This window comes from Dipodomys ordii, unplaced genomic scaffold (genome assembly GCF_000151885.1).
Source record: "Dipodomys ordii isolate 6190 unplaced genomic scaffold, Dord_2.0 Scaffold296, whole genome shotgun sequence".
In the NCBI taxonomy this organism is placed as follows: Eukaryota; Metazoa; Chordata; class Mammalia; order Rodentia; family Heteromyidae; genus Dipodomys; species Dipodomys ordii.
The window spans coordinates 539,012-565,088 of NW_012267512.1; the positions used below are offsets into that span (position 1 = coordinate 539,012).

Here is a 26,077-nt window from a genome sequence, read left to right on the forward strand (position 1 = left end):
GTGTGTGTGTGTGTGTGTGTGTGTGTGTGTGTGTGTGTGTGTTAGGGGATACATGCTCAACTGTGGGTGTCTTGCCTGTGGAGAAGGCGATGGCTGATAGTGAGGTCTAGAAGTAAAAGAAAGATGTTTTCCTCAGAAACAACCACATTCAGTATCCATCAAGTATCTCCAAAGACACAGTTCTGTTTCAGCGTAGAAAGTCTTTGCACTCAAAGAAATATCAGTGAGCTTAAGCATACTTATTGCAACCCTACGGTGTCTTCCTAGGATCAAGCAGTTCTAAATCGCGGTGTGGTAGTCTGAAAATGATACACAGCAATAGGTAGTCCAAGTTGAACATATGGAGTCTATAATGGAAGATAACAAGTCCTTGCTTAACTCAAAGAGCTTTATCACCTCTCATGGCTCCCTGGGTTAAAATCTTTCCATCCTAAAAGAGTCAAAGAAATCTTTCCAAGAGTTTTTGTTGGTCTCGCAAGCAAGGTACAATTATCTCACAGTGTATCATCAAATTGTGCTGTGTTATTTTGAAATAAAAGATAATTCTAGATAACTACATATAACAAATATTTTTATGAGCACTTTTTTTCCTTGCAGAATCTCTAAACAAAATAAAGGTACAAAGAGATCTGTCCATAGGATTTCATACTGAAGCTGTCCAGTCAGACCATAGATTTTGAATGTGAGTTTACTATTTAGAAAAGAAATCTAGCTGAAGACAGAAACTGGGGAACCATCAGATTATAGGTGGACTTTGTATGTGTATGTACCAGTACTGGGGCTTGAACTAAGGGCCTCTGGATCTTAACTGGCTTTTTTTTTCTGCTCATGGCTAGTATTCTAACATTTGACCCACATCTTACTTTTAGGCTTTTACTAGTTAGTTGGAGATAAGAGTCTTATGTGTTTTTCTGCTCCTAACCATGATTCTTATATCTCAGGCTCCCAAATAGCTAAGGTTATGCATATGAGTTATTTCTGACCAGCTAGAGATATTTAATAACTAGTATATGTGTAGGACAAGCAGAAAAGGCCAAAAGCTATTTACATATGACCATATAAGTTGATGTTAAGCGAAATGAATCCCAAGATAGGGACACAAGTATCTTTTTTCTTTCTTGCTATTGTTTCTAACATATTTATAATGTACCATGTGATTTTTTTTGTTGCTTTGTATGTTCCTCCCCCATGATATAACCCCTGTTTTCTATGTCGATGCCCTGCATCGACATCATATATATATATATATTTCTCTAATTTGGGGAGGGGAAGGGAAAAAACAAAATGCTTAAATAAGGATACAGGTTGACCCATTGTAATAATGAGATATACAAAACACTATGTTGAAAACAAGCTTTACAACTTTGGCGGGGGAGGGGAGGGGGATAGATGTGGAGGTGGGAGGGAAGGGATTGTAGGGGGAAAACAAAGGAGGAGGCAACAATGCTCAATAGGAAATGTACTCATTACCTTGCTCATGTAACTGTAACCCCTCTGTGTACAGCATTTTTACAATAAAAAACATACAAAAAAAAGCAGTGATAAAGGAAAGACCCAAAGAGAGTGTGGAATGAGAAGAAGAATAAAGGAATTGGGAGAAACACTGTGGAAGCACACAGTCAAGTCAGAATTTCTAAATGTCTACCTTGCTGACATTTTAGAATGGGCCATTCCTAGGCTGAGAGTGTGTGGCTCAAGTGGTAGAGCACCTCCCCAGCAAGCATAAGGTCCTGAGTTCAAACCCCAGTGCCATCAAGGAAAAAAAGGTTTTTGCCTAGAATAGACCATTTTTGATGTTGAAGGACTGGTGGTAAATTATAGGATACTTAACATCATCCTTGGCTTTTATCTAATAGATATAGAAAACAACACTCCAGCCCCATCCCCTAGATAAGACAGGACAATAAAAACTGTCTCCAGACATTGTGAAGTGTCTTCCTAGAGAGGAAAATCCACCTTGGTGAGACTCTGATTTAAATGATAAAAGAAGATCATTTTGTAAAGGAAATAGACAGGAATGGTCACAAAGTCTGTAAATACAAGAAAGAAATTATTTCAAGGAAGATGTGGGCAAGTGTACCCAGAGTTGATAACAGTTAAGACACAACATCTGATCCAGAGTACAGAGACAAGAGGACTATGTAAGCTCACTCCTATTGCCACATTGTCTTCCTTCCTTCCTCCTTCCCTCCCTCCTTCCTTCCCTCCCTCCCTCCCTCCCTCCCTTCTTTCTTTCCTCCTTCCCTCCCTCCCTCCCTCCCTTTCTTCCTTCTTTCCTTCCTTCCTTTCTTCCACACTCCTTCCTTCCTTCTTTCCACACTCCCGTAGACCTTTGTTTTAACTTCTTGTTCACAGTATTCTTAGACATGGATCTTGAGCCTTAGGCAGTGGGAAGGATAACAAAGAAACACGCCCATAGCTGCTATTGCTAGCTGTTCTACAAAGCGTGGACAGAAATTGTATGTTTTCTAGGGAGAAGTTTGGGAACCTACATGGAGGCCATGTTGGTAGCAAGCCACTTGCTCAGAATCCTTCACACTACTCCCAATAACACATTCCTGGGACATTAAGAGAAACTTCCCCATTGCCTAGAAATTTAAGTTCACTCTCTTATAGTTTTCTTAGGGAGAATAAAACCAAAATTTCTCCAAAGATCTCCAAATTCCCTCTCATCCCTTCGTCATAAAACATAGCTTTGAGGAGATGGCAAGTGTATCTGGATACACACAAGCCAGAAATATACAAGCCTTTATTTCTCACCAATTCATAGTAGAGGAGGGCTCTGAAATATCCCCTCTCAAATACTTGTGTGGTTTTATTTTTGGTTTCCAAACTCAGAAAAGAACAAAATAAAACAGAAAAAAAATCCCTCTGTGTATGTCTATGTTGGAGTGTGAGTGTTTGTGTTTTAGCTTGCAAATCTGAGTTCTTACCGGTAGCATCCATTCCTATCAAGGGAAGAGTCATGCTAAAAGGTCTTTTACCTTTCTGAGATTTGTTTTTGAATTCTGCCCTCAAACTAAAAGGCTCAATGGTTACTATTGGATGGTTCCATGGCAGCCGCCAAAGAACTGATTCTAATTTGACACATGAAAGGATTCACTTTTCACATGCACACCTCATGAGCCCATTACCCAGCCTGTCAATGGGAACTACAGGTTTGGGTGCCATCAACTATCTCTCCTAGGGCCGGCAACAAGGAAGGAAAATGGCCTTTCAAGATGTTTGGATAGACAGAAAGAGGCTGTTTCTATCTTCACCCATTTCTCCACTGATTTCCCTTGGCCGCTTCTCTTTCATCTGGTTATCTCCCTTATGATTCTGTTGCTCTTCTTAAGTTCAGCCTCTTCCATACTTCCTCCCTGATTCAATGGCTTTTTGAACTCTCTTCGGTTACACAAATACACAGTTAGCTAATTAGCACCTGGCAAAAGTGGAAACCAAGGACAATGTAAAACCTGGAAAAGCCTGCCAGAGAGCATCAATCTTTGAGTGACAGCCAGAATCACAACAAACATTATTTCTCCTTCGACAAAACAGATGTAATTACTATGTCTCTGAGCTCCTCTTTGAACATAAATCACTGTCCAAAATAGCTTTAAAAAAACCAAAGTTCTATAGATATTTCAAGCTGCCAGGGAACTTTCTAGAATTTTTCTTATAACTCTCTGAACATCGTCAGATTTCAAAGCATTTACGTTGTCCACAACAGACTCTAACGGGTGTCTGCCTTCAATGGCCCTTTGACCTATACAACACTAAAGAGAACCGTGAAACACATGTGGTCTCTGTCCATGCAGACTTCACTGACTGATGGGCAATAGGAACATGAAATCATACTATGTGTTCTGATGGAAAACACACAAGAAACTGTGCATCAGAGTATGAGGGTGGGGAGTGTAATTTATGGAAGTAGGCTGTTCTGAGAAATTTATACTTAAGCTAAGTCCTGAAGAGCAATAGTGTACCATGAAATCGTGAATGGGGAAGCATTCCAGGCAAGAAGTCAAATGTGTGGAAGTCCTGATGTAAGAAAGAGCTTCATAGATTTGCAGAAAAATGGAAGAGCCAAGAATATCTAAAATAAAGCATACTTGGAAGAGAGTGGTTCAATTCGAGTTTGCAGCATTAAGTCTGGTGAAGCAAGGTTTATCCATCCAGGTTGGCCAGGAAGTTTGAGTTTTATTCTGAGTGAAACAGGAAGGCTCTAGAGGGGCGGTGGCGGGGTGGGGGTGGGGGGCACGGGGGCAGTAGTTTCCAAACTCTTCTGCTGCTATGGAGAAGAGATTGAGAATAGAAACAGGAAGATGATCTTAGAGTTCAGGTGAGCAGTGAATTTGGCCACCAGGGTACTTGGTGGTAGTGATAAAAAATGAATAGTGGGCCACCTAATTTGGAGGAAGAATGGACAAGATTGGATTGAGAATATGGATAGAAGTAACAAGGTCAATGCTGGCTTCTATCTTGAGCAATTAGGAGGAGAGTGACTCCATTTTCCAAGAAGTCCAAAATAAGTTTGGAAGAGAGAAAAAAAATATATATATACACATATAAAATAAACGTCTAGTTTTGAATATGTCAACTGCTTATAGATCTGTTTGAAATAGCCAGGTTAGGCAATCTGGAACTCAGAGAATATCTGAGTTAAAGATGGAAAGACTGGAAATCGTGGAAATGGATGGCTATGTTCCTCAGAAAAGAGCCCTGGAAAAGAAGAAGCCGAGCTGGGTGCTGGCGGCTCACACCTGTGATTGAGATCTGAAGGTTATGGTTTGAAGACACCCCAGGCAGGAAAATCTATGAGATTCTTTCCTTCACTGTACCACCAGAAAACTGGAAGCAGAGAGCTATGGTTCAAAGTGGTAGAGCACAGAGAAGCTCAGAGACAAGCCCCACAAGTGACAAAAACAAAAGCAGCAGTAGTCTAGGGAAGGCCAAGATTACCTTAGTTTGAGGGTATGTAGTAGAGACATGAGGAAAACAAAGAGAGGAGGTTTGGCCAAAGAAACCTAGGAAATAAAACTGGAGGAAAGGAACAGTGTGCACTGTTCAATGCTACTGAGTAAGAAGGGGACAAAAACAGGAGCTTTGGTTTAGGCAGTGTGGAGGTAGCTGTGAGAGGAATGGGCAGGATAAAAATAGTATGAACAGGTTTAAGGAAGTGTCTTAGAATCTGTTTCACTTGGAAAGGTTGGTTCTTGGTTCTTTCCCCTTCACCTTGAAGAGCAGCAGCCTCCCTGAGGAAACTCTAAATAGCCCCAACTTTGCTTCTTGTAAGTCCTTATGAGAATCAGGAACATAAAATGATGACTTCAGATGGTAGGAAGAAATACTGGTTATACTTTTTACCTTTATCGTCTCAAAGAAGATAGAAATGATCTGAATTCAGCTGGACATAGTAGCTCACATCTTTAATCCTAGTGACTTGGAAGTCAGAAATGGGGAGGATCAGGATCAAGGCCAGTCTAGGCAAAAGTTCATGAAACTATATTTCCACCAACTTGAAACTGTAGTTAGGGCACTGCAGGCTATAACAATTATTTATTTATCTGAAATTCAACTTAATTGGATCTTCTTTTAGTGTAAAGTACCTGCAGTGACACCTGTGGAATTGCTTTTCTTTATTTCTTGAATCTAGAGACTCATCTCTCTGAAATTCTGGGACATAGTGATGATCTGTAAACATTGCCTTTACCTCAACTGGGTTTTTGTTGTTGTTATTGTTGTTATCTCTCCTGTTTTATTTTTAGCTTTTGGGAATTTCCATTGCTTCCTTGTCTATAAGCCGAACATTCTACATTCAACATTTCCAATATACTTTTCATATAATGAAACATTTCCCTCCCACACTCTGTATTTCACCATATGGCCAGAAATGCATGACACGTAAGACCTTACTATCTTTGAAAATGGATAATGTTTTGCCTCTTGCCAAAGGTTGCAGGTATGATTTAGAAGATAGCATGAAATTTATGCTTATGAATTTTATCACCAGGGTTCACTCAAAACAAAACAAGCAGTCTGGACAGGAAAGGTTCCAAAGCTTTGGACTGGGAAGGTGGCTCAGTGGTAGAGTGCTTGCCTTGCATGCATGAGGCCCTGGGTTCGATTCCTCAGCACCACATATGCAGAAAAAAACAGAAGTGGCTCTGTGGCTTAAGTGGTAGAGTGCTAGCCTTGAGCTGAAGAGCTGAGGGACAGAGCCCAGGCCCACAGTTCAGGCCCCATGACTGGAAAACAAAAATGGTTCCAAAGCTTAGGCAGCTGCTGGGAAGTAGAGGGTTGTGGTGATTGAGCCACTTGTACTACAAGGGGATGGATGATTGGCAGGACCTCACCAGAAAGACACTGCTAATAAGGACCCAGGTTTCCATGAATGCCTGCCATTGATCCTGTGCTGTTCATGGGATGAAGTGTGAGATTTCCTGAAGCCTCTTCTAACCTCCTGTCTGTAACCTTCCCACACTATCTACTACTTCTTACAACTACCACTAGAGAATAGTGACCCCCCCCCTTCTCTTCTACATCTCCTTAGGGGCCTCTGTTGGAAGACTCTTGTCTCAACTATTATGGAGAAAAAGATTCCACAGACTATGTGTTGTTCCCAGATTCACCCCTGCAAAGCAGAGGAGGATGGAGAAGGAGGTGATAGTGAGTCCAAGTTGATGACATTTTGGCATCCGTGATTATGTATCACTGGTTGTATGTATCACAAGGTATAGTGAACATATTGTATTTTTCCCCTAGTAACAAGGCTTAAGGAAAATAAATGCTTTTCTTACTCTATGGAACCCAAGACCCAGGTTTATTAATTTTTCCAAAACCAACAGCAAGGTGATGTCAGAAATGGGGCCACCAAAGCAAATTTAACTTGTAGAAAATAGGTGATTTTAATTACTTTTTAAAACTTGGGCATGTTTACACTAGCCCCAATCTGACTTTTAAGGATAGAGCTACACAACTTTATTCCTAGTGATTAGCCCAGGAAGATGCTTAACATATATGAAAGGAAATTTCTGGAGACAGATTTGATAAGTGATTAATTTCCTAATGATGGTTTAATTGTATGGTGCTCTAAAAATCATTATGTCAAAAAAAGTTGGCTGTGATGGCTCATTTCCTAGAACCCTAGCTATTTGAGAGTGGGAAATCAGAATGCCAGCCCAGGCAAAAAGTTGGAGAGATCCCATCTCAATAAATATGCTTGTATGCTGTCGAGAAGCTATAGTCCCAGCTAGACAGGAAGTATAGATAGGAAGATCACAATCTGAGGCAGACCTGAAAGGTCTTATCTGAAAAAGCACTAAAGCCAAAAGGAGCGAAGGTTTGGCTCAAGGGGTAGAGCAAGATCTTAAGGAGTTCAAACCCCAATACTATCACATATCAAAGACTATTTGAATGAGTATCATGCTGATGAATCTCAGGTGTCACTATGTCCCTCCCCCACGGTATAACCCCTGCTTTCATTGTATTTGATGTTGGTATAATTTGTGGAGGGGAAGGGCAAAAAAACCTGTTTAAATAGGGATACAGGTGGACCCATTGCAACAATGAGATGAACAAGTCATTATGTTGAAAAATTAACTTTACAACTTTGGTGGGAGGGGGGATAGGGGGTGGGGGGGAGGGAGATGGGAAGGGATGGGAAGTGGGGGGAAGGGGAAACAAAGGAGGAGGCAACAATGCTTGATAAGAAATGTACTCATTATCTTGCCCATGGTAACCCCCTATATGGTATTTTCACAATAAACACACACACACGCACGCACACACACACACACACACACACACACAAACCCAAAAAAAGAAAAAAAAACACAATTCTTTCTTACAGCTTCTGTGATCACAGTGATATTTTAATGCTAGCAATTCTGACATCAGGTTAGTGAACTACTATTTTAAAATATGTCAGTAAGAGTATGCATATTAATTAAAATGTTCCTATATAGGAGCCTTAAGCTAGACTCTCTGTGACAAATGGAGACAAAAGGCCTTTATTAAATACTATTTGATAGGTTAAGTATTTTAATATCTCTGCCAATCATTCATACAAAATGTTCATTGTTGAGCACGAAATGAGTGAAAGGAAATCTCATGAATCAAATTTGTATTAAAGCTCGTATCCTAAGACAGTTCTCTACCTACCTGTGTAGCAATGGCCACACCCTCTCTCCCTCATCAGATTTGCATCCTGTTTTAATACATAATTAGATGGCCTAGGCTTTGAGTAGATAGAGGGTGTGTTCTTAAACACACTTGGAGATTTTATTGTGCTAAGAGACACATTCTCTGTAATATCATCTGAGGATTTTTAGTTGTCAACCAATATTGAAATATTCCAAATGTACACAGGGCGTTCAGTACAGAATCACTGAGCATAAGAACAAAATCTCAAATTTGAACACATATTTTACTCATGTTTCCCTTAGACTCTGGCAGAGACTCCTGTCTCTCACATAGTTCAACATGCCTGAGCTTCCTGGATAAATACCTTGCCTGTCCACTTTCCCTCACTCCTTTTTACCTTTTCTTTAGCTTATGGATTAGCCCAGAAAACACATGAAGATGGTAGAAAGGAATAAAGCCAAGTGTCATCATCTGTTCAGTGGCTCCATAACAGAATATTACAGACTGAGTGACTTATAAAGTATGGAGACATGTTCTTCTTATAGTTCCGGAGAGTGGGAAGTCCAAGATTGAAGTATCTGCATCTAGTGAGGGCTTCCTGATGTATCCCCATGGCAGAAGGTGGAAAGACAAGCGGAAGAAAGTCGAGAGGAACAAGGACAGGGAAAAGCCACTCTTTTATCAGGAATCCACTCACACTTCATTTAATTAAAGTTTCATTAGCTCCAATTAATCTCTTGAGGGAGGGCTTGTGATCAGCTCACCTATCAATACTAATTCTATTGAGAATTGTTCCCAACAGAGGAACTTTGGAAGACATTAAACCAGAGCACCAGGGATAAGTAAGGCTAGTAATGTTTTAAAGTGTTGGTGAGATTCAGGAAGGAGAGGGCAAAGCAAGACCTTATCTGTAAATGACTTAACCCATGCATTAGATGAGGTAATTCTAAAGATGATCTGATCCTTCAGAAACGCAACACAAAAGCATCTGAGAACCAAGAATCCATGTGAGGGACGTGTAACTGTGGCATCAAGAAGATGCCTAGATAACATTCTGCAGAGTTATTCGACTAGTTCGTAATCCAAGGACCCATAGGAAGCAGAATTCCCAGTTAGGCACCAGTAGCTGCTAGGTGGGTAGAGGAGAAAAGGCCAGGGAGGAGAGATGTAGGGGCCCTTGGAAAGGCTATCTACTCCAGGCCAGGGTGAGACTCCACAGATGTCTGAGTGTCTGCCTGACAAAACCACCAGAGCTGCAATGAGGGCTTTTCTGGGCTCCCTATCTAATCAGGAGGGGGGCTGGGTGTTCAAGCAAATGTGGCAGAGGATTCTCCCCTACCTACTCATCGTTCTGCGGTTGGGCATTTTCACTTCTCTCTCAAGATAAGGGGACTATAGGTTTTCCCTACCTACTTTGATTTTACCTAAGGTTAAAGTTCTTCTGTTCGGGAGTTTCTGCCTCTTGGTGTTCTCCAGCATAAAGTCATCCTTCCCACCCACTGGCGTATTATACATGGTTGTCATGGAAGTGAAGATTAGTTGATTGGCACAGCATGGGGGGACCATTGGCAAATCCTCACAGGCTCTCCACAGCTTCAGATACTTAAATTCCCCCAGTAACTTCTCAGACGCCAGCTACACTTTCCTGATCACCTTTGAAAACCTTTGAACTTGATTAGAAAATGAGATGCACTTTTTTTCCCCCCTAACTATTGCTCTTCTGTTTTAAACACAGCCTTTCTGATAAACCACAAGGCATCCGTGAGCAATGGAATTTTGAAAGGAGGTTACTTTTGAGCACACATTGGGAATGCTCTGAATTGGGATGAAAAGGGAAGACAAAACAGGCCTACTTGTGTTATCCTGCTTCTTGCACTGCAGAGATGAGGAAGGCAGGCACAGTGAATGCTTGATTGATTCTGGTTATATAAAACCTTAAAATGGACCTGTAATCCTTTGGCAGTTCATTGTTAGTCTCTCTTCTGTTTACCTTAAGACTTCCTGTGGGGCAAGAGGGCTTCAGTGTCATTTTTTATTTTTATTTTTATTTCTTTCAGGCTACTATACTGCCTAATCCCAGGTTAGCTTCTGATTTCACTCTGAGTTTCAGGTATTCATTTAACCTTATTCATTTCCCAGGTGAAGTCTGGAGAACAGTCCAACCTACCTTTGGTTGGCAAATGAGTGGAATAAAAAACAGGATGGCTGGAAAGTGTGCCCAAACAGTGGGTCAACTCTTAACACCTTAACCTCTCACTTACCCTGAAAGTCTATCCAGGTAAACACAAGGAGTGGTGAGTAGTTCCCTCCATTTTTTAATTGTTATTATTATTAAGGAATCATACAGTGTTGTAAATTGAGGTTACAATTCCATAAGTCAGATGAGTGGTTCCCTTTTCATTCCTGCTCAGAAGCTTTAGTACATATTCTGCAATGCTCTGAACAAAGATCTTCTCTGTGGTGTGGCCTGCCCTGGCTTTATACTCTCCTCTCCCTAGATCACAAGACAAGTTATTTTTCAACATTTTCAGGTTCCAGAAGACACTTTTCTCTTTCCCAGGTAGATCCAGGTGCTACGATTTGAATATTATTTTTTTCTTCACCAAAAATCATGTTGAAATGTGGTTGTTAATAAAGCAGGAGGTGGGCCCATTAGCTGGTGGCTCACATCTGTAATCCTAGCTACTCAGGAGGTTGAGATCTGAGGATCACGGTTCAACGCCAGCTTGGGCAGGAAAGTCTATGAGACTCATCTCCAATTAACCACCAGAAAACTGGAAGTGGCGCTGTGGCTCAAGTGGTAGAGCACTAGCCTTGAGTTGAAGGGCTGAAGGACAACCCAGGCCCAGAGTTCAAGCCCCATGACCAACAAAAAAGAAAAGAAAAATTAATGTCTTTCTCAAGTGACTAGATTTGTTCTCCTGGGAGTGGGCTGATTCTTTTGTGTGCTCACTGATTCCCTCTCTCTTTGACATGCCTGTTACTACTCTAATACCTACCTCCACTATTGGATGCCATCCACAGGTGATGGGCCAAGAGCATGAAGGCTCTAAGGTACAATCCCTTACTCTTGAACATCCCCTGCTAAAGAAACCTCTTTTGTTTATGAATTTCCTAGTCTTAAGGATCCTTTGATAGCAACAGAAATGAACTAAACATTAGTCTAGAGAAGAAAATGGGCAGAGCAGCTTTTAGAGTTTCATGGTGCAACCGAGAGAGGTCAGAGAAAACCAAATGAAAGATGGCTACATTTGAGAATGTGACTCAAAAGTATTTCCCACATCTTATGGGAGGTGTTACACTGAGCCTCAGTTTCCCCTTTTGGAAGATGATTTGTTTGTGGAGATGAAAGCATGCTAGCTCTCTGATTTTAGCTTTTTTGTTGGTGGTGGTGGTCGTGGGGCTTGAACTCTGGGCTTGGGAGCTGTCCTTGTGCTCTTCAGCTCAAGGCGAGCACTCTACCGCTTGAGCCATAGTGCCACTTCTGGTTTACTGGAGATAAGAGTCTCATGGACTTTCCTGCCCGGGCTGGCTTTGAACCGTGGTCCTCAGATCTCAGCCTCCTGAGTAGCTAGGATTACAGGCATGAGCCACCAGCGCCTGGCTTTTAGCTTCATTTTTTGTCTTTAGAAAGAAGCTCAAGGGAAAATGGATTTGGGGCTGTAAGACAGCAACTAGAACACTAACTTGGACTAGTGGAACACAGAACATTGGCAAATACAATAAAAACAGATATTTTAACTATGTGATAGACTTTTTTGTCCCTTGTTCTTGTCCTGAAAAACAGGACTTAGTGAAGGAAATGTAATGAATCTTTCCTGAATTTCTACTTAGAACCTTAAATTCAGGAAGAGCTCCTAATTTTCCTTGTAAATTTTCTTTTTTATTTACTGTTACAGTTACAGTTACATAAGTCAGGTAATGAGTACATTTCCTTTCAAACAGTGTTACCCCTTTCCTATTCCCCCTCACCCCCTGCCCCCATGACTCCTTTCCCCCCCGTCAAGTTGCAAAGTTCATTTCCAGCATATTATCTAGTGAGTGTCACTGTTGCATTGGTTCACCCTTTGACCCACCATTTCTGTGATTCCCCTTCCCTTCCCCAAATCAGATAAATATATATACAAGATAAAGGGTATAGAAATAAAAAAACAGTGACAGCAAGGAATAAACCAAAGTGTGTGTGAGGGGGAGAAAGAAATAAAAAAGAAATAACTGCAAAGAGTGTACTAGAAAACCTCTTATTTCCATTTCCTGGAGTTCATTTTGAGAAGCATCATTTCATATGGTCATATCTACATACTTATTGAGTTATTGTTAGCCTCTGCTACAATTCACCACACATACTGCCACCTTCTAAATCCTCCCATTTTCACTCTCTAGTTTTTTTTAATTATTAACACTTGTAGCCAAAACAACTCCAAGTTCAAAACCTTCTGCCAATGTCCCAAATACTTAACATTCACATTATTCTACCTCTTTCCTCTGTATTTATCTCCTGTTCTTTCTCTCTTTGATATCATCCTTGCTCTTGTCAAATTGAGTGTACTAGGTTGAATAGTGTTCTCTTTAAATCTCATGTTCATTTCAAAATCTCAGAATACCACCTTATTTGGAAACATGCAAACGTAATTAATGGAGGAGATCCTAAACTGGTGTCCTCATGAGGAAGAGAGATACTGGGGTCCATGCACATAGAGATGTCGGTACAAAGACAGACTCACACGGGGAGAAAATTCCATGTGATAACAGAGGCAGCGAATGGTGTGATAAGCGAATAAGCCAAGGATTTCTGGTCACACTAGAAGCTAAGAGAAAGGCATGGAACAGATTTTCTTCAAAGACAGAATGGTTTGAGAGAGCATGGTGCCCCTAGAAAACTTGATTTCAGAGTGTCTGAAATTAAGACTAGTTTACAGTTTATGTTTCTGCTGATTTAAACCATTCAATGTGCACTTTGGAACCACATCCCTGGCAAACTAATATACTCATCTTGTCATGTTTGATGTCCTCAGCTGGCCTGGTCTGGGCTACTTCTCTGCTTCTACTTATACATCACTTGCTTCTTTTCCACCTATTTGTAGAAATCTGGTTCAACTCTCTACCTCATCATCCTTTTCTACTCTTTGCAGCAGGAAGTGGTCTTTTCCTCTAAAATGAATGCCCATCCATTTATTAGAACCTTTCTGGAACTTGTTGGCCCACGGTGGTTACTTCTTTTGACTTTTTACTGTTTGTAGGATGGGAATCTTTGATTTTTTCAACATGATTTATGATTAGTGACTAGAATATAAATGTTATAAGATGGTAAAATAATAACAAAAAACCAACATAATGAAAATAGGAGTTTGGGGTAGAGAAATTTAAGAAGTTTAATTTCCTGATTTTTTTCTATTGTTTAAATAACAACTATACTAGTAGGATCTGAACTCAGGGCCTGAGCCACACTCATGCTCTCCTGCTAACTTCCTGAGTTTTACACTTAGCTTCTCCATGTAGCAACATATAAAATTTAACTTAGGCATTAAAAAGAGATTCTATATTGTTTTGTCCTTTCCTGTTTTAAATTTGTGTGTGTGTGTGTGTGTGTGTGTGTGTGTGTGTTTGTGAATCCTGGGGCTTGAACTTAGGGCCTGGGCAATGTCTCTTAGCTTTATTGCTCAAGGCGACTACTCTAGTTGAGCCACAGCTCCACATCTAGCTTTTTTTGGTAGTTAACTGGAGATGAATCTCATGGATTTTCCTTCCTGAGCTGGCTTTGAATCTAGATCCTCAGAACTCAGCTTCTTGAGTAGTTAGGATTATAGGCATGAGCCACAGATACCCAACTTTGAATGGTTTCTATTTCAATATAATTTAAATACTTAGGCTTCTGATCTTGTTCAGTTGATTTTGTAGCTGGCATAAAGAAATGGGCCCAACAAGATGGGAATCTGTCTTATCCTCTACCACCCTACCTAGTGCCTAGTCTGTGCTTGGTACATTCCGTAAGTTTAATGACTATTGGTTGTTGTATTGTCTTCTTTTTCAATGGAAATGCAGCATCATTCTTTAAAATAAAAGCTCTAGAACCATGATAGCTAAGACCTTCAATCTTAACTACTTCTAGCTCTTTGATAGAGATTGAAGGATAATATCTTGAGGCCAGCTGGAACCAAAAATAAAAAAGTACACAAGACTCCATCTTGATCAATGGGCTAGGTCAAGTAGCACACATCTATCACCTCAACCTATGGGGAAAGCACATTGGGGGTATCTACCATCTAAGCCATATGGGAAAACAAAAAGAGGATGGCAGTCCTGGGTACTTGGGCATAAAACCCACGTGATTGTTTTCTCTTGAAAATAACCATCAAAGGATTGTCTAGGGTGTGTTGCTCAAGGGGTAAAGCACCTGCCTAGCAAGTGAGAGATACTGAGTTCAAACCTAAGTACTGCAAAGGAAAAATAAGCAAAGATTTACTATGTCTTCAAAAGTTTAGTCCATAGTGCACTGGGCCTATGGTGAGGCAGAACACCATAGTGGAATGGTGTGGAGAACAAAGCTATCACACCTCATGGCAGCCAAGAAGTAGAGAGACAGGATAGGAAGAGTCTAGGGACAAATAACATCCTTCAGTGGCATGCCTCAGTGGCCTGCTTTGTCTAAGGTCCTATCTTCTAATAGTCCAGTCAACCTTGAGCTCATCAATGCAACACTCTGATGATCCAATCAGCCATCAATAATACCACCAACTATTGGTCAAGTCTTCAACACATAGCTCTTTGGGGGGATACTTCTTACCATGGTGGTGCTTTGCAATCATTCTCCAAGTGAATTAATGACAAACATATTCAGAAACTAAGTAACTGTATTTGGTACTTTTTCATTTAAAGAACCAGGAAAGACTATCCCTAGACAGCAGATAATTTTGAAGCCCCCATTAATATCAGTAATGCATTTTTGTTTCTCTGCCTCTTATTCTGAAAAGAGAGCAGGACAATGGATTCTGGCTGGGAATTCTTACATTTGTTCATGATAATGATTTATACTTAATGCAGTCCTTGGCAGCTTGTAAAGCGCGTGGGCACACATTCTTAATAACTATGCACCATTTTCAAGTGCAAAGGGGCTCTGAAGGGCAGTTCTGATCTATTTCACTCCTCTATTTGGGGATGCGGGACACCTGAACAATGTAGGTTGATTCCCTAGAGAAATGATTTCTACTGGTCCCCTCAGTTAGGATCTGATACTTTTTTTACTAAGAGTTACTAAGAGTTCTCTTCCTCCTATTTAAATCTGTCTGCTCTGGTGCTATCTTTAGCAAGCATTTAGATAAGACCTGAGGAGTTAATGTTTTCCTGGCAAAACCTGGAGGAATACTTCACTGTTCCTTCCCTTCTTTTATGAAGACTGGAGAATTGCTTAGCAATAAAACAGTCAGGTTGATCTACTTTAGCTAGGGCAGCCAGGCCCAAATGGGAACTCCTCAGTCAGAGAAGACAGCTTTGTTCATGGTAGATGCACGTGTCCCATTCATGTTACTATTTTGGCTGAATACATATAAGGGTGGGGAAATGTCCACTAGACAGAACAGCCAGTTTTGAAGCATTCTGTTGCAATGATGTGCTCCCAATGAGTTAGAAAAGTTGGGCTAAGTGGATTAGTCATGAAGTGTCTAGAACCACACTGTGTCAAAGGGGAAAGTTCTATTTCTGAACTTGATGACAACCGCTCATAAAATCCAGGCAGCATTATAAATGGCACACACACACACACACACACACACACACACACACACACACACACACACAATTCCAGAACTACAGCTGGAATAGCAAACATAACGAGTATCATGAATGGAAGGACCTTTCAAGCACTGAATGATCCTTGCAATATAAGGAAATTATTATATTGTGAATTGGAACAGTATAGGGACTGATTCCCTTGAAGAGCAGCCCTGGCCGCACACAGAAGCAACTGGTAACAAATGTCCAGTGAGACAGCCCACTGTCACACTGGATGCACATCCTATCCACTCTGTTTGGTTACCATGAAGGGCACAGGTAAGGGAAGAGTTAACAATCTAACCTAATCACCATTTCTTTTTCTGAGAATACTTGAAATAATCAATTTACAAGGAGAAAAGCTTTATTGTGGCTCAGAGTTTCAGACATTCCAGTCCATGATCGATGGCCCCATCATTTTAAGCCTAGGAAGAAGCAGTGCATCGTGGCAGGAATGTAAGGTAGAGCAAAATCTCACATTTCATAATGGCAAGGAAAGAAGAAGGAGGAAGAAAAGGATGCTGGGATCCCACTAACCTCTCCAGGGGCTCACTGTCAATGATCTCAAGGCTTCCCACTAGGCCTTGCCTCTTAAACTTTCTACCATCTGACAAGAGCACCATTTTTGGAACCAAACATACACTTTTGGAGAAACACTTTACATTCAAACTATAGTGCCCAGCAATGATCATAATGCAGTAGTTGACACTAATATGAAGAAACTGAAAAAGAGCATTCCTGAAGGAAAAGAAAATTCAATAGTGAAGAACAGAGAATGTCCAGAGTAAGGAAGAATCTGCAAGAGAAGCACTACATGCAGCTACAATGATACACAATTTGGAGCAGACACCAAAGGAAAGCAGGAAGTTTGGGGATGACTGCATTAGGGACACCTCAAGCCAGTTTTGCTGATACTGATGTTTTCTCCCTCTAGAAATGGCTCTTTGGGGAATTTCTCCAATTAAGTTAAGAGAAATACTGAAGCACTGGTGTCTGACCCAAACCAGGCTGCTTCCTCTTCTCCTTGAGTCTTAATTAGCCCTATCCCAGCTCCTGCCCCTTCTCCCTAGGTGACTTGTTTGACCAAAGGGCAATGGACAGAAAGACTCTTCCCATGGTATAAGATATGCTTTGATAATTATTTCATGGACATGCTACATTATCCAGTTCTGTGCTTCAAAAATGATCAACAATCCATATGGTTGTTTATTTAGCAAGGTCACAAATACTGGGCATCACATTCATAACTATTTGGAAGAAATCCAACCATACATCAATGTAAAAATATGGATCCCCAAAGAGGCAGCTCATAGTCATAGCAAGAAAACCACTAGATGAGCTCACAAAGCCTTGAGAATATGCTTGATAATATAAGGGTTTAGCCCCAAATAAAAGGCATTTTCAAGACTCTGCCTTTTAGTTATTATACTTAAGATATAGTTCAGCGAAATATTTCCAATTACTACACTTTCTCAGAGGTTGACTTATTAACATACAGATGGGAATTTTGGACTTTTTAAAATAAAAATTCTCACTTGACTATGCTAATTTATAAAGCAAAATAACATCCTATTGATTGGTCAATGGTGAACAGAGATGAAACCACAAATTCTGGACTAAACTATGTACCAATGGCAACAAAGAGAGAATTAATCTCTGATTACAGTCCTAGCTGCGTCTTGGATGCATGAGCTAAGTGGATGCAGGCAAGTCACTTACCCTCACAACTATTTTATTTATAAAAATCAAGATTGTAGCAGTTGCTAAAGAAAGGCATGTGAATGAAATGAACTCATCACTTAGGGACTTACCTACTTTCTATAGTATGACATGACATCAAAAAGTAGAAATAGGGGCAGGGAAGGTGGCTCAGTGGTAGAGCGCTTGCCTTGCATGCATGAGGCCCTGGGTTCGATTCCTCAGTCCCACATGAGCAAAAAGAAAAACCTGGAAGTGGCACTGTGGCTCAAGTGGTAGAGTGTTAGCCTTGAGCTGAAGAGCTGAGAAGTAGTGCCCAGACCTGGAGTTCAGGCCCATGCCTGGACACTCCCCCCCCAAAAAGTAGAAATATATGTGGGCATCTCACATTAATATTAATGAGGAATTTGGAAGATGAGAAGTGGATAGGAGGGGATTCCTGAGAGGTAGGGCTTAGTTAGTGCATAGATTTTTGTCTTGAAAACTGAATTAGATTAGAACTAACACATTTTATTTGGTCAGTAGAACAAGGAGAAACATATTTAAGCTGAAGTAAGTTTTTATTTTTTTTCTGGATTGGAGGACATGGGAAAAGTGTTAATGGGCTAAATTACTATTCAGCTTTGGTAATCATGTAAATTTTAAGATGGGCAGAGGAAAGTCTCTGCGTGAACTTGGAACCTTAAAGTACTAATGTCTTGTGATTCCTCTTGCTTTTAAAACACCTTTCTTCCTAGAATCTAAAACCTTCTTTCAAACTCCAGAATAATGTGAATGTATACTTGTTGAATATTGAAAAAACTGAGTTCAGATTTCAAATCAAAAGCTGGTGTATTTAGTGCTCAAGAGTTAACCCTAGTCTTCTGATGGAGACCCGAAGAGCCCTCCAACTCTGATTGCCTGGATCATTGTTACAAGTCTTAGGATTCCAGTGGCCTAGACATCTCAGAACAGATTCTGTTTACTATTTAACTCATCAGAGCACATGAGTGAATAACTAATACATAACTGAGTAAATGCCTACGTAAATATATGGCACAGCCCTGAAGAAGAGTCAGTTAAGGAGCCCCTTGTTAAGTGTTGAGATTCTTTTTCTGCATTGGGTTGGGTTTTACTTGATGCGTGCTTTATTTTCCTTCCTAGGTGGAGTTTAATTATTTGTTAAAGGTGGCAGGCACTTCCTTTTTAGGGTTCCAACTACCAAAAGATGGTCTGTCCTTTTGGTTGCAAGTCTTTACAATGACCTCCTAAGCCACATGACAGTAATCTGGACATCTCCTCTGCTCTCAGAGGACTCCCCAGCTATAATAGCAGGTTCTTTTTGTTTTATACCTTCAATGTGTTCTTAAAATAGTGGCAGACTGAGGAGGAGGAGGAATAGATGGGATATTTGGAGAGGAAGACCACTTTAGAAACATGAATGAGGTACTTCAGAGTTCCAAGTAGAGATGCCATTGGCTCTCTATTTTCCCCTAATTTGTCTTTCACTCACCATTGCATGATTCAGCCATACTGGAAAGATGTTATCCAGGGCCTTGGGGTAAATGAGATTTCGATCATAAAAAAAGAGGCTCCAGAATGCCAAAAATACGAACTGGAAAGTGAAACACACAAAAAAATCGCATCATTAGTTCTGTTTTCCAGTCATAGCTTTCTAAGATCACCAAGAAAACATATAGTACCTGTTTTAAGGCTTGTTGTACACACCTCATAGAAATGTAAGATACAGAGGCAAATGATTATTGTAGAATTGCTCTGTCTGTTCTCTTTGGGAATTCTGGTAGCTACAAGCCTGCTTGACTGCTTGAGCTCTGATTGTAGGAGTCTGAGATTACTGTTACTTGGTCTGAGGATTCCAGAGGGCTAAACATCTCAGAATAGATTCTCTTTACTATTTAAACAATCAAAGTACATAAGTAAATAAATAATACAGGATTGACATGAGTAAATAAAGAATACAATGTTCTGGTGAGTTAGGGGTCCACTTTTTTCCTGGCAGACTTGCTTCTTGCTCCTTCAAGTCTGTACCAAGGATGCTGAGAATGAGACCCATGGAATAGCTTGGGTCTTACAATTCTTTGCCAAGTCTCTCTCCGATTTTATTTTATTTGGATGGCAATCCTGAGGTTCAAACTCATGGCTTGGGCTCTGTAACTAGCACTCTACTACTTGAGCCACAGCTCCACTTCTGGCTTTTTTTTTTTTTTTGCTGGTTAATTGAAGATAAGAGTCTCACAGATTTTGTTACCCAGGCTGACTTCAAATCATGATCCTTGGATATCAACCTCCTGAGTAGCTAGGATTACAAGCCTGAGATACCAGTGCTCAGCTTTTAAAGTAGGCATAACAGGGAAAACAAAGGAGAGAGGCTGCTAGTGACAAGCTCCTGGAATCATTCACCATCCAGGTAACGGAGGGTTAGATTTCTTCAAGGCTCAGACCTTTGCACTCACCTCCAGCTATGGTACTCCTTGAGAATCTTGTCAAAGCATCTCTACCCTGTGCTAATAAAGCCAATAACATGTTTGCGATGGGGAACTAATAAACCTCTGATCTTACCATTTCTGGAAACTTCATAGGTCTATTTTTCAGATTTAAAAATGAACAAATTATATTGTTCCCTTAAAAAACTTGATCTTTAGGAAACTTTCTGTGTACATGGAGGTGGAGGTATTCTGCAAAGGAAACTAGAGTGCAAGTGTTTGCTTTACCTGAGAACTCATCAGTGTTTGGAGTTTCATTCTGCATTTAGTTTTGAGCTCTCAGTGTCAAACAGAGGAGGACAATGGAAAAAGGTAGTCATTTCAAATCACCGGCTCTGCAGGGTGGCCAGAATTCCGGCTGTCTGTTTCCCTTGTAGCTAACGAATGGGAACACAAACAATGCCATAACTCTGTGGACAACACAAGCTAACAAGCTTACAGTGCCTAGCATCTATCTGATGCCAGCTCAGTCAGCATAGCGAATGAGGGATTTACTGTCTGCTCTTCACTAGACCATCTTTCTCTCCTACGTTGTCTTTTCCACATGCCAAGTCTGAATGCTTCACATCTTTACTATTCCACTTGATGGCTTTCCACTTGTACAAGTAAGATATGTTTATGGTTGCAAATAAAACAGAATGTATAAAAGGAAAATAAATTACTTCTCTACCCAGGGGCCTCCATTCTCATCACCCTGACAAAATTCAAAGTTGTCTCAGTTGTACAGCCAACTCTCAGTATCTGTGGGGCATTGGCTCCAAGAACCCTCATGAGGGCTCAAGCCCCTCACCTAAAATGGCATAATATTTCCATTAAGTTATTATAGTATGTTGTATTATTACATCATATTACTCTATTCTATTATTAGTCCCTAAAAGTTACCTCAAATTATATAATATTTATCATTATATATTATAATATATTATAAATATACCTCTTATTATATTACTCTATTCTATTATTATTATATAAAATAGCATGATATTGCCATTATAACCTTAATAACCTTCTAGAATTTAAAATACCTAATATAACTATTATAGTGTTTTAACTATATTTTTATTGTTGTATTGTTTTATGTTTATATATTTTGGGTTCACAGTAAATATGGATTGCTGATTATATTATGATTAAGAAAGTTCCTTCAAGCCTTCTTCTTTCACAGCCATAAGGACCTGGCATTCAGATTTCACCAACATACATGATTAATGATAAAGCTGATGAGAAATAGATTCCTCCAGACCCTGGCCAATGTGGTGGCGGTCCTCATACAGGACACCTATGCAAATGCAGTTGGTCTGGCTGACAGCAATGAGTTTGTATAGCTGCCCAGGAAGAGAGCCTGTCCATTTGTACATATCTATTCAACTCTATACACATCCTGGTAACTTACGGTGGACAATGGAAAAGCCAGCGTGGTAAAAAGCAGATCTCTGAAGGCAGTGATGAACTTAATGTCTTTTCTTCCTTGAATTCGTTTCAGCACATCATCCAAGCAGGCGACCCCAAAGAAAATGGCCTGCAAGAGCTAAGTCCATTACAACAAATGAGGACATTTTCATTTGCTTTAATTAATACATTCTTCACTGATAGACACCTGCATTCCTCAGGGAGCAATGTTGGTTTGGGAAAGAGGACTGTTTTGGTTGAGAGCCAATTCAAGAGCTGGGCTTCCAGCTCATTGGGCCTTGACCTTGCTCACTAAAACTGATTGAGGTAATTTGTTAGGGGATAATAATGTGTACAGTATTTTGTGTAATGGATTTGAGCTGAAGTGAAAACCAAACAAAGAGTTAGCTTCAAAGGAGGATGTAATGAGATAAGACATCGGTAGGACGAACTCCGTCAACAGCATGTGGGCAAAGTGCCAGCTACAATGCTAGCATGGTCAGGTGTCTTGCTAGAAAGAAAAAAAAGCCTATGGCTGAAATCTCACTAGGAAAACATGAGCAAGGGTCAAGGGCATTGGGATGGAGCTGTATGGTGGAACACGCACACAATTGTTTCTGGCTTAGCTAGATGAAGAGGCACATTTCCTCTTTCCATAAAGTTGCTGCTTAAAGGCCTTGATGAGCTTTTAAATCCTGTGGATTAAATCCAGAAGATAGAGCTAGGAAGCTATGATCTCTGATGTGCTAGTCAAAGTTCTGGAAGATCTGTTTAGGCCAAAGGAAGTATGGGTTTACTGTCCTTTTCTGAAGTACTTGGGACAAGAGGTATTCCAGAATTAGAAAATTGTTTTTCAGATTTTGGGTTATTTACATTTACATATACATAAGGTATCTTGGGAAGGAGGTCCAAATCATAAATTTCATTATGTTTTATAGTTGGAAGTTAAGTTTGTACAATAATTTTAATAATTCTGTACATGAAACGATATTTCATGATGTGAAGTCTTCCACTTACGCTGGTGGTGGAGATGTTTGGATTTTGGAGCATTGCAGATGTCCCATCTTAAAACCACAGTGTGTGACATGGAAAGCAAAGCTCTGCTGATGTTTAGTGCTTTTCACAATCCCATGACTTCTACCTTGAGGCCTACAGAGCTGCAAATATGTAGCATGTGTTGGTTTTGAGTTCTGTTCATGTCTGAAGCCATGTAATCCTTAGAAGTTCTGCATGGATATACAAGGGATGGTCTGGGCTCTGTTCTTAGGGAAACAAGTCAAGAAAGTGGTAGAACTTACAGGGATCTGGGTGACCCATCAAACTGGCTGTTGGGGAACAATGTCTGAGGTCTGAAATCTATGAAAGATCTTACAGAGTTGGCCTCGTGAAACTCCCAGGGCTGAGGAGCAGGCAGGAGAGGTTAGAGATGGGAAATCAGTTACTCCTTTCAGATGGATCCTAAGACCTACAGCAACCACATTATCCGAGAGATTTTCAGAAAGGCAGGACTTTCCCTTTCTCTCTCCCTCCCTGTTCCCCAAATGGGAATTTCACTCTCTGAAACGAGGGTCCAAGATAGTTCAGGTTCTCTGGGGGATGATATATAAGCAAAAGTCCTAGAACCACTGGATTAGACATAAAATTATCACTGAAACATCTTACTGACTACTTAAAACTTTAATAATTGACTTCTGTTCATCATGTGTTATGTGTCAGACACTGAACTAAGGATGTGTGTGTGTGTGTGTGTGTGTGTGCATGAATACTTGGGCTTGAACTTAGGGCCTAGGCAATGTCCCTTCACTTTTTTGCTCCAGGCCAGTGCTCTACCATTTGAGCCACATGTCTCCTGGCTTTTTTTGCTTGCAGACAAGTCTTTTCTGCATGAGTTGACTTCAAACCACAATTCTCAGATATCTAACCTGGTTAGTAGCGAAGTTTTTAATTCTCATCACAACCTACTGAAGATATGCTATTATCAACCTACTGCATCTACTACCATTTTACAGACAAGGAGACTGAGGTACAGGAATAGGAACAAGCTTGCTTAAGGTTGCATAGTTTGCATCTGGTTCTTGAACCAGATTGCATGTCTAAGAACAAGTCAAAAAAAGCACTGTAGGAGGTCAGAAGAGAAACAATTATTGCAAGGTGGTAAAATTAACAACTTAAACAGTGATGCTTGATTTTTACTCCCCAAGATTCTTCTTGCTCCTGGGAGTACGGCCTCAACGTCTGGATTTTTAAAAATCAGTACTAGAGTTTGAACACAGGGCCTCATACTTGCTCAGCTGGTGCTCTACCAATTGAGCCACACCTTCATTTTAGCTCCTTGGTGGTTATTTTGGAGATGAAATCTGCAGACATTTCTGCCCAGGGTTCTTTCAAATGTAATTCTTCAGATCTCAGTTTCCTGAGTAGCTAGGATTATAGTAACAGCAGAACCTTTAAAAAGTCATCTGAGGTTATTCTAGTCCTAAAGAGGTGAAATCCACCTGCCTAAAGAAAGCTTGTATTTGGAAATTTATACCATCAGGTGGGACCAAGTAGATGTAGGGGTTGAACCTTCATTTGGAGAAGATTAATGAGAAAGAGGGGGAGAAAAAGAGAGGAGGAGGGGAAGAGAAAGAAGAGTTAGAAGAGGTGGAGGAGGAGGAGGAGGAGGAGAAGGAGAAGAAGGAGAAGAAGGAGAAGGAGGGAGGAGGAGGAGGAGGAGGAGGAGGAGGAGGAGGAAAAGGAGGGAAGAGGAGAGAGGAGGAGGAACAAGAACAAGAGGAGAGGAGGAGGGAGGGGGGAGGAAAGAGAAGGAGGAGAAAGAAGAAAGGGAGGTGGAGAAAAGAGAGAAGAGAGAAGAGCAGAATAAAAGTTCTTGGAAAATATTCTCATCTAAAAGATGGAAGGGAGCAAGAAAACAGCCAAGAGAGCAGAAAACGGTCAGGTGGAAGAAAACAAAGATTGGACAAGAATCCCATAGACCATAAGGGAAGAAGCAGCTTCACACCAGAAAAGGGTATGAAAAGGCCGTGGTTTTAACTGTTGGTTATTGTTGTTGGGACTTTCAATATTCAGCCAAGAAGGACTGTATAATTTGTCTGTGTAGCCACTGGCATAAGAGTGTTGGAACAAGTTCCCCCACCCCATCTCCACCCACCCAGCTCTCATCCAGCTCACCCCTAGTTTCACTTCTATGTGCTCAGCCACAGAGGCAGCTGCCTTACTCTGGAGTAGCGGCCACAGGACTGGGCCTGGGGAAGGGGGCCTCCTCAGTAGTTCATCATGCCCTGATCATCTGCCAGCTCTTCCCTCTTTGGAGGCAAGGTTGCCTCCACAAGTCAAGTACACGTGATTGGCTGAGGCTAGAGCTCCCTGCAGCCACTGGGAATCAAGAGTATTCTTTCTCTTGCTTTTCCCAGTCAGCCTATAGAAATCAGATCAGGGACACACACACACACACACACACACACACACACACACATTCCTCTGGCCCTCTGGGGTTTCTCCATCAATAAAACTAGTTCTCTAGTGTGAACTTGCCTTCACCCCTCGGCTCTCCACTGGACTCCCAGGCACCTGCCACATCTTCTGGGGCCAACAGTGTATTGGAAGGTTCACAGCCAAGGCTGACCCATCATCATCTGTATCAAAACAAGCTACATTTTGAGAGCCCCACATCCATGCTCTAGAAAGAGGCATCGGGGTGTTGTGAGAGTTAGGGCTTACAGCAGCTACTAACACCAGGTAGAGTGAGCTGGAGGATACAGAAGGTGAGATGCCATGAACTCTAAGAGAGACTTCAGTGGACTGGGATTGAGGACAAGTTTAGTTTATCCAGGTCATCACCGGCTTGCTTATTCTCCAAAACCAATGCAATACAATCCAACACAATCATAGTGTTTATAAAATGCACAGAGAAAGCCAGGCACCAGTGGCTCATATCTGTAATCCTAGCTACAGAGGACGCTGAGATCTGAAGATCAAGGCCCTGAGTTCAAGCACAGTACCAGCACAGGAAACAAAAACACAAACCAACAGATCAATTTTGAGAGACAGCTGCCAGAGACTCACAAATTTGGAATCCTAATGCCTTATCAATCACTCAGAATGTAACTCTGTTTAGAGGTAGAGTCTTTTCTTCTCTTTAGTACTTGGTATTGAATTCAGGTCTTAGCTCTTGCTAGGCAAGTGATCTACTACTTAGACTTATGCTCTCCTTTTGCTTTTAGTTTATTTTGCAGATAGGGTCTTGGTGCTTTATCCCAGGAACTGTAACTTTCCTATTCCCCATCCGGCCAATAGCTGAGACCACACATCTGTACTACTATGCTTGCTCTGAGGCAGGGTTGTTAAAGAGGTAATCAAATAAAATGAATACATATGGGAGGCCCTAACCTGATAGGATTGGTTCTCATAGGACACATAGAGGGAGGCCATTAGAAGACATATCCACAAGGGTAGGATTCAGAAGGAACTAGCCTTACTGGGTCATTGATTTCAGACTTGTAGTCTCCAGAGCTGTGAGCATTTTTGAGCTACCTAGCCTGTGGCAGTTAGTTACTGTATTCCTAGCAGTCTACAGTAGCATTGAGTGATAGAAACAATTAGTCTTCTTTTAA

General features: G+C 40.9%; 1 protein-coding gene across 2 annotated transcripts in view; it reads right to left on the bottom strand.

Moving 5' to 3' along the window:
• Adtrp (androgen-dependent TFPI-regulating protein) overlaps positions 1-26,077 on the bottom strand; it is a 59,659-nt gene that overhangs the window by 26,382 nt on the left and 7,200 nt on the right. Inside the window, exons 3-4 of one of the 2 annotated variants that reach the window (XM_013036497.1) lie at positions 21,469-21,603; positions 19,085-19,186 (exon numbers count right to left, since the gene is read on the bottom strand). In XM_013036497.1, coding sequence (XP_012891951.1) covers positions 19,085-19,186; positions 21,469-21,603 — 237 coding nt within the window. The remainder of the gene's footprint in view (positions 1-19,084; positions 19,187-21,468; positions 21,604-26,077) is intronic. The other variant, XM_013036498.1, reaches the window with a different exon arrangement.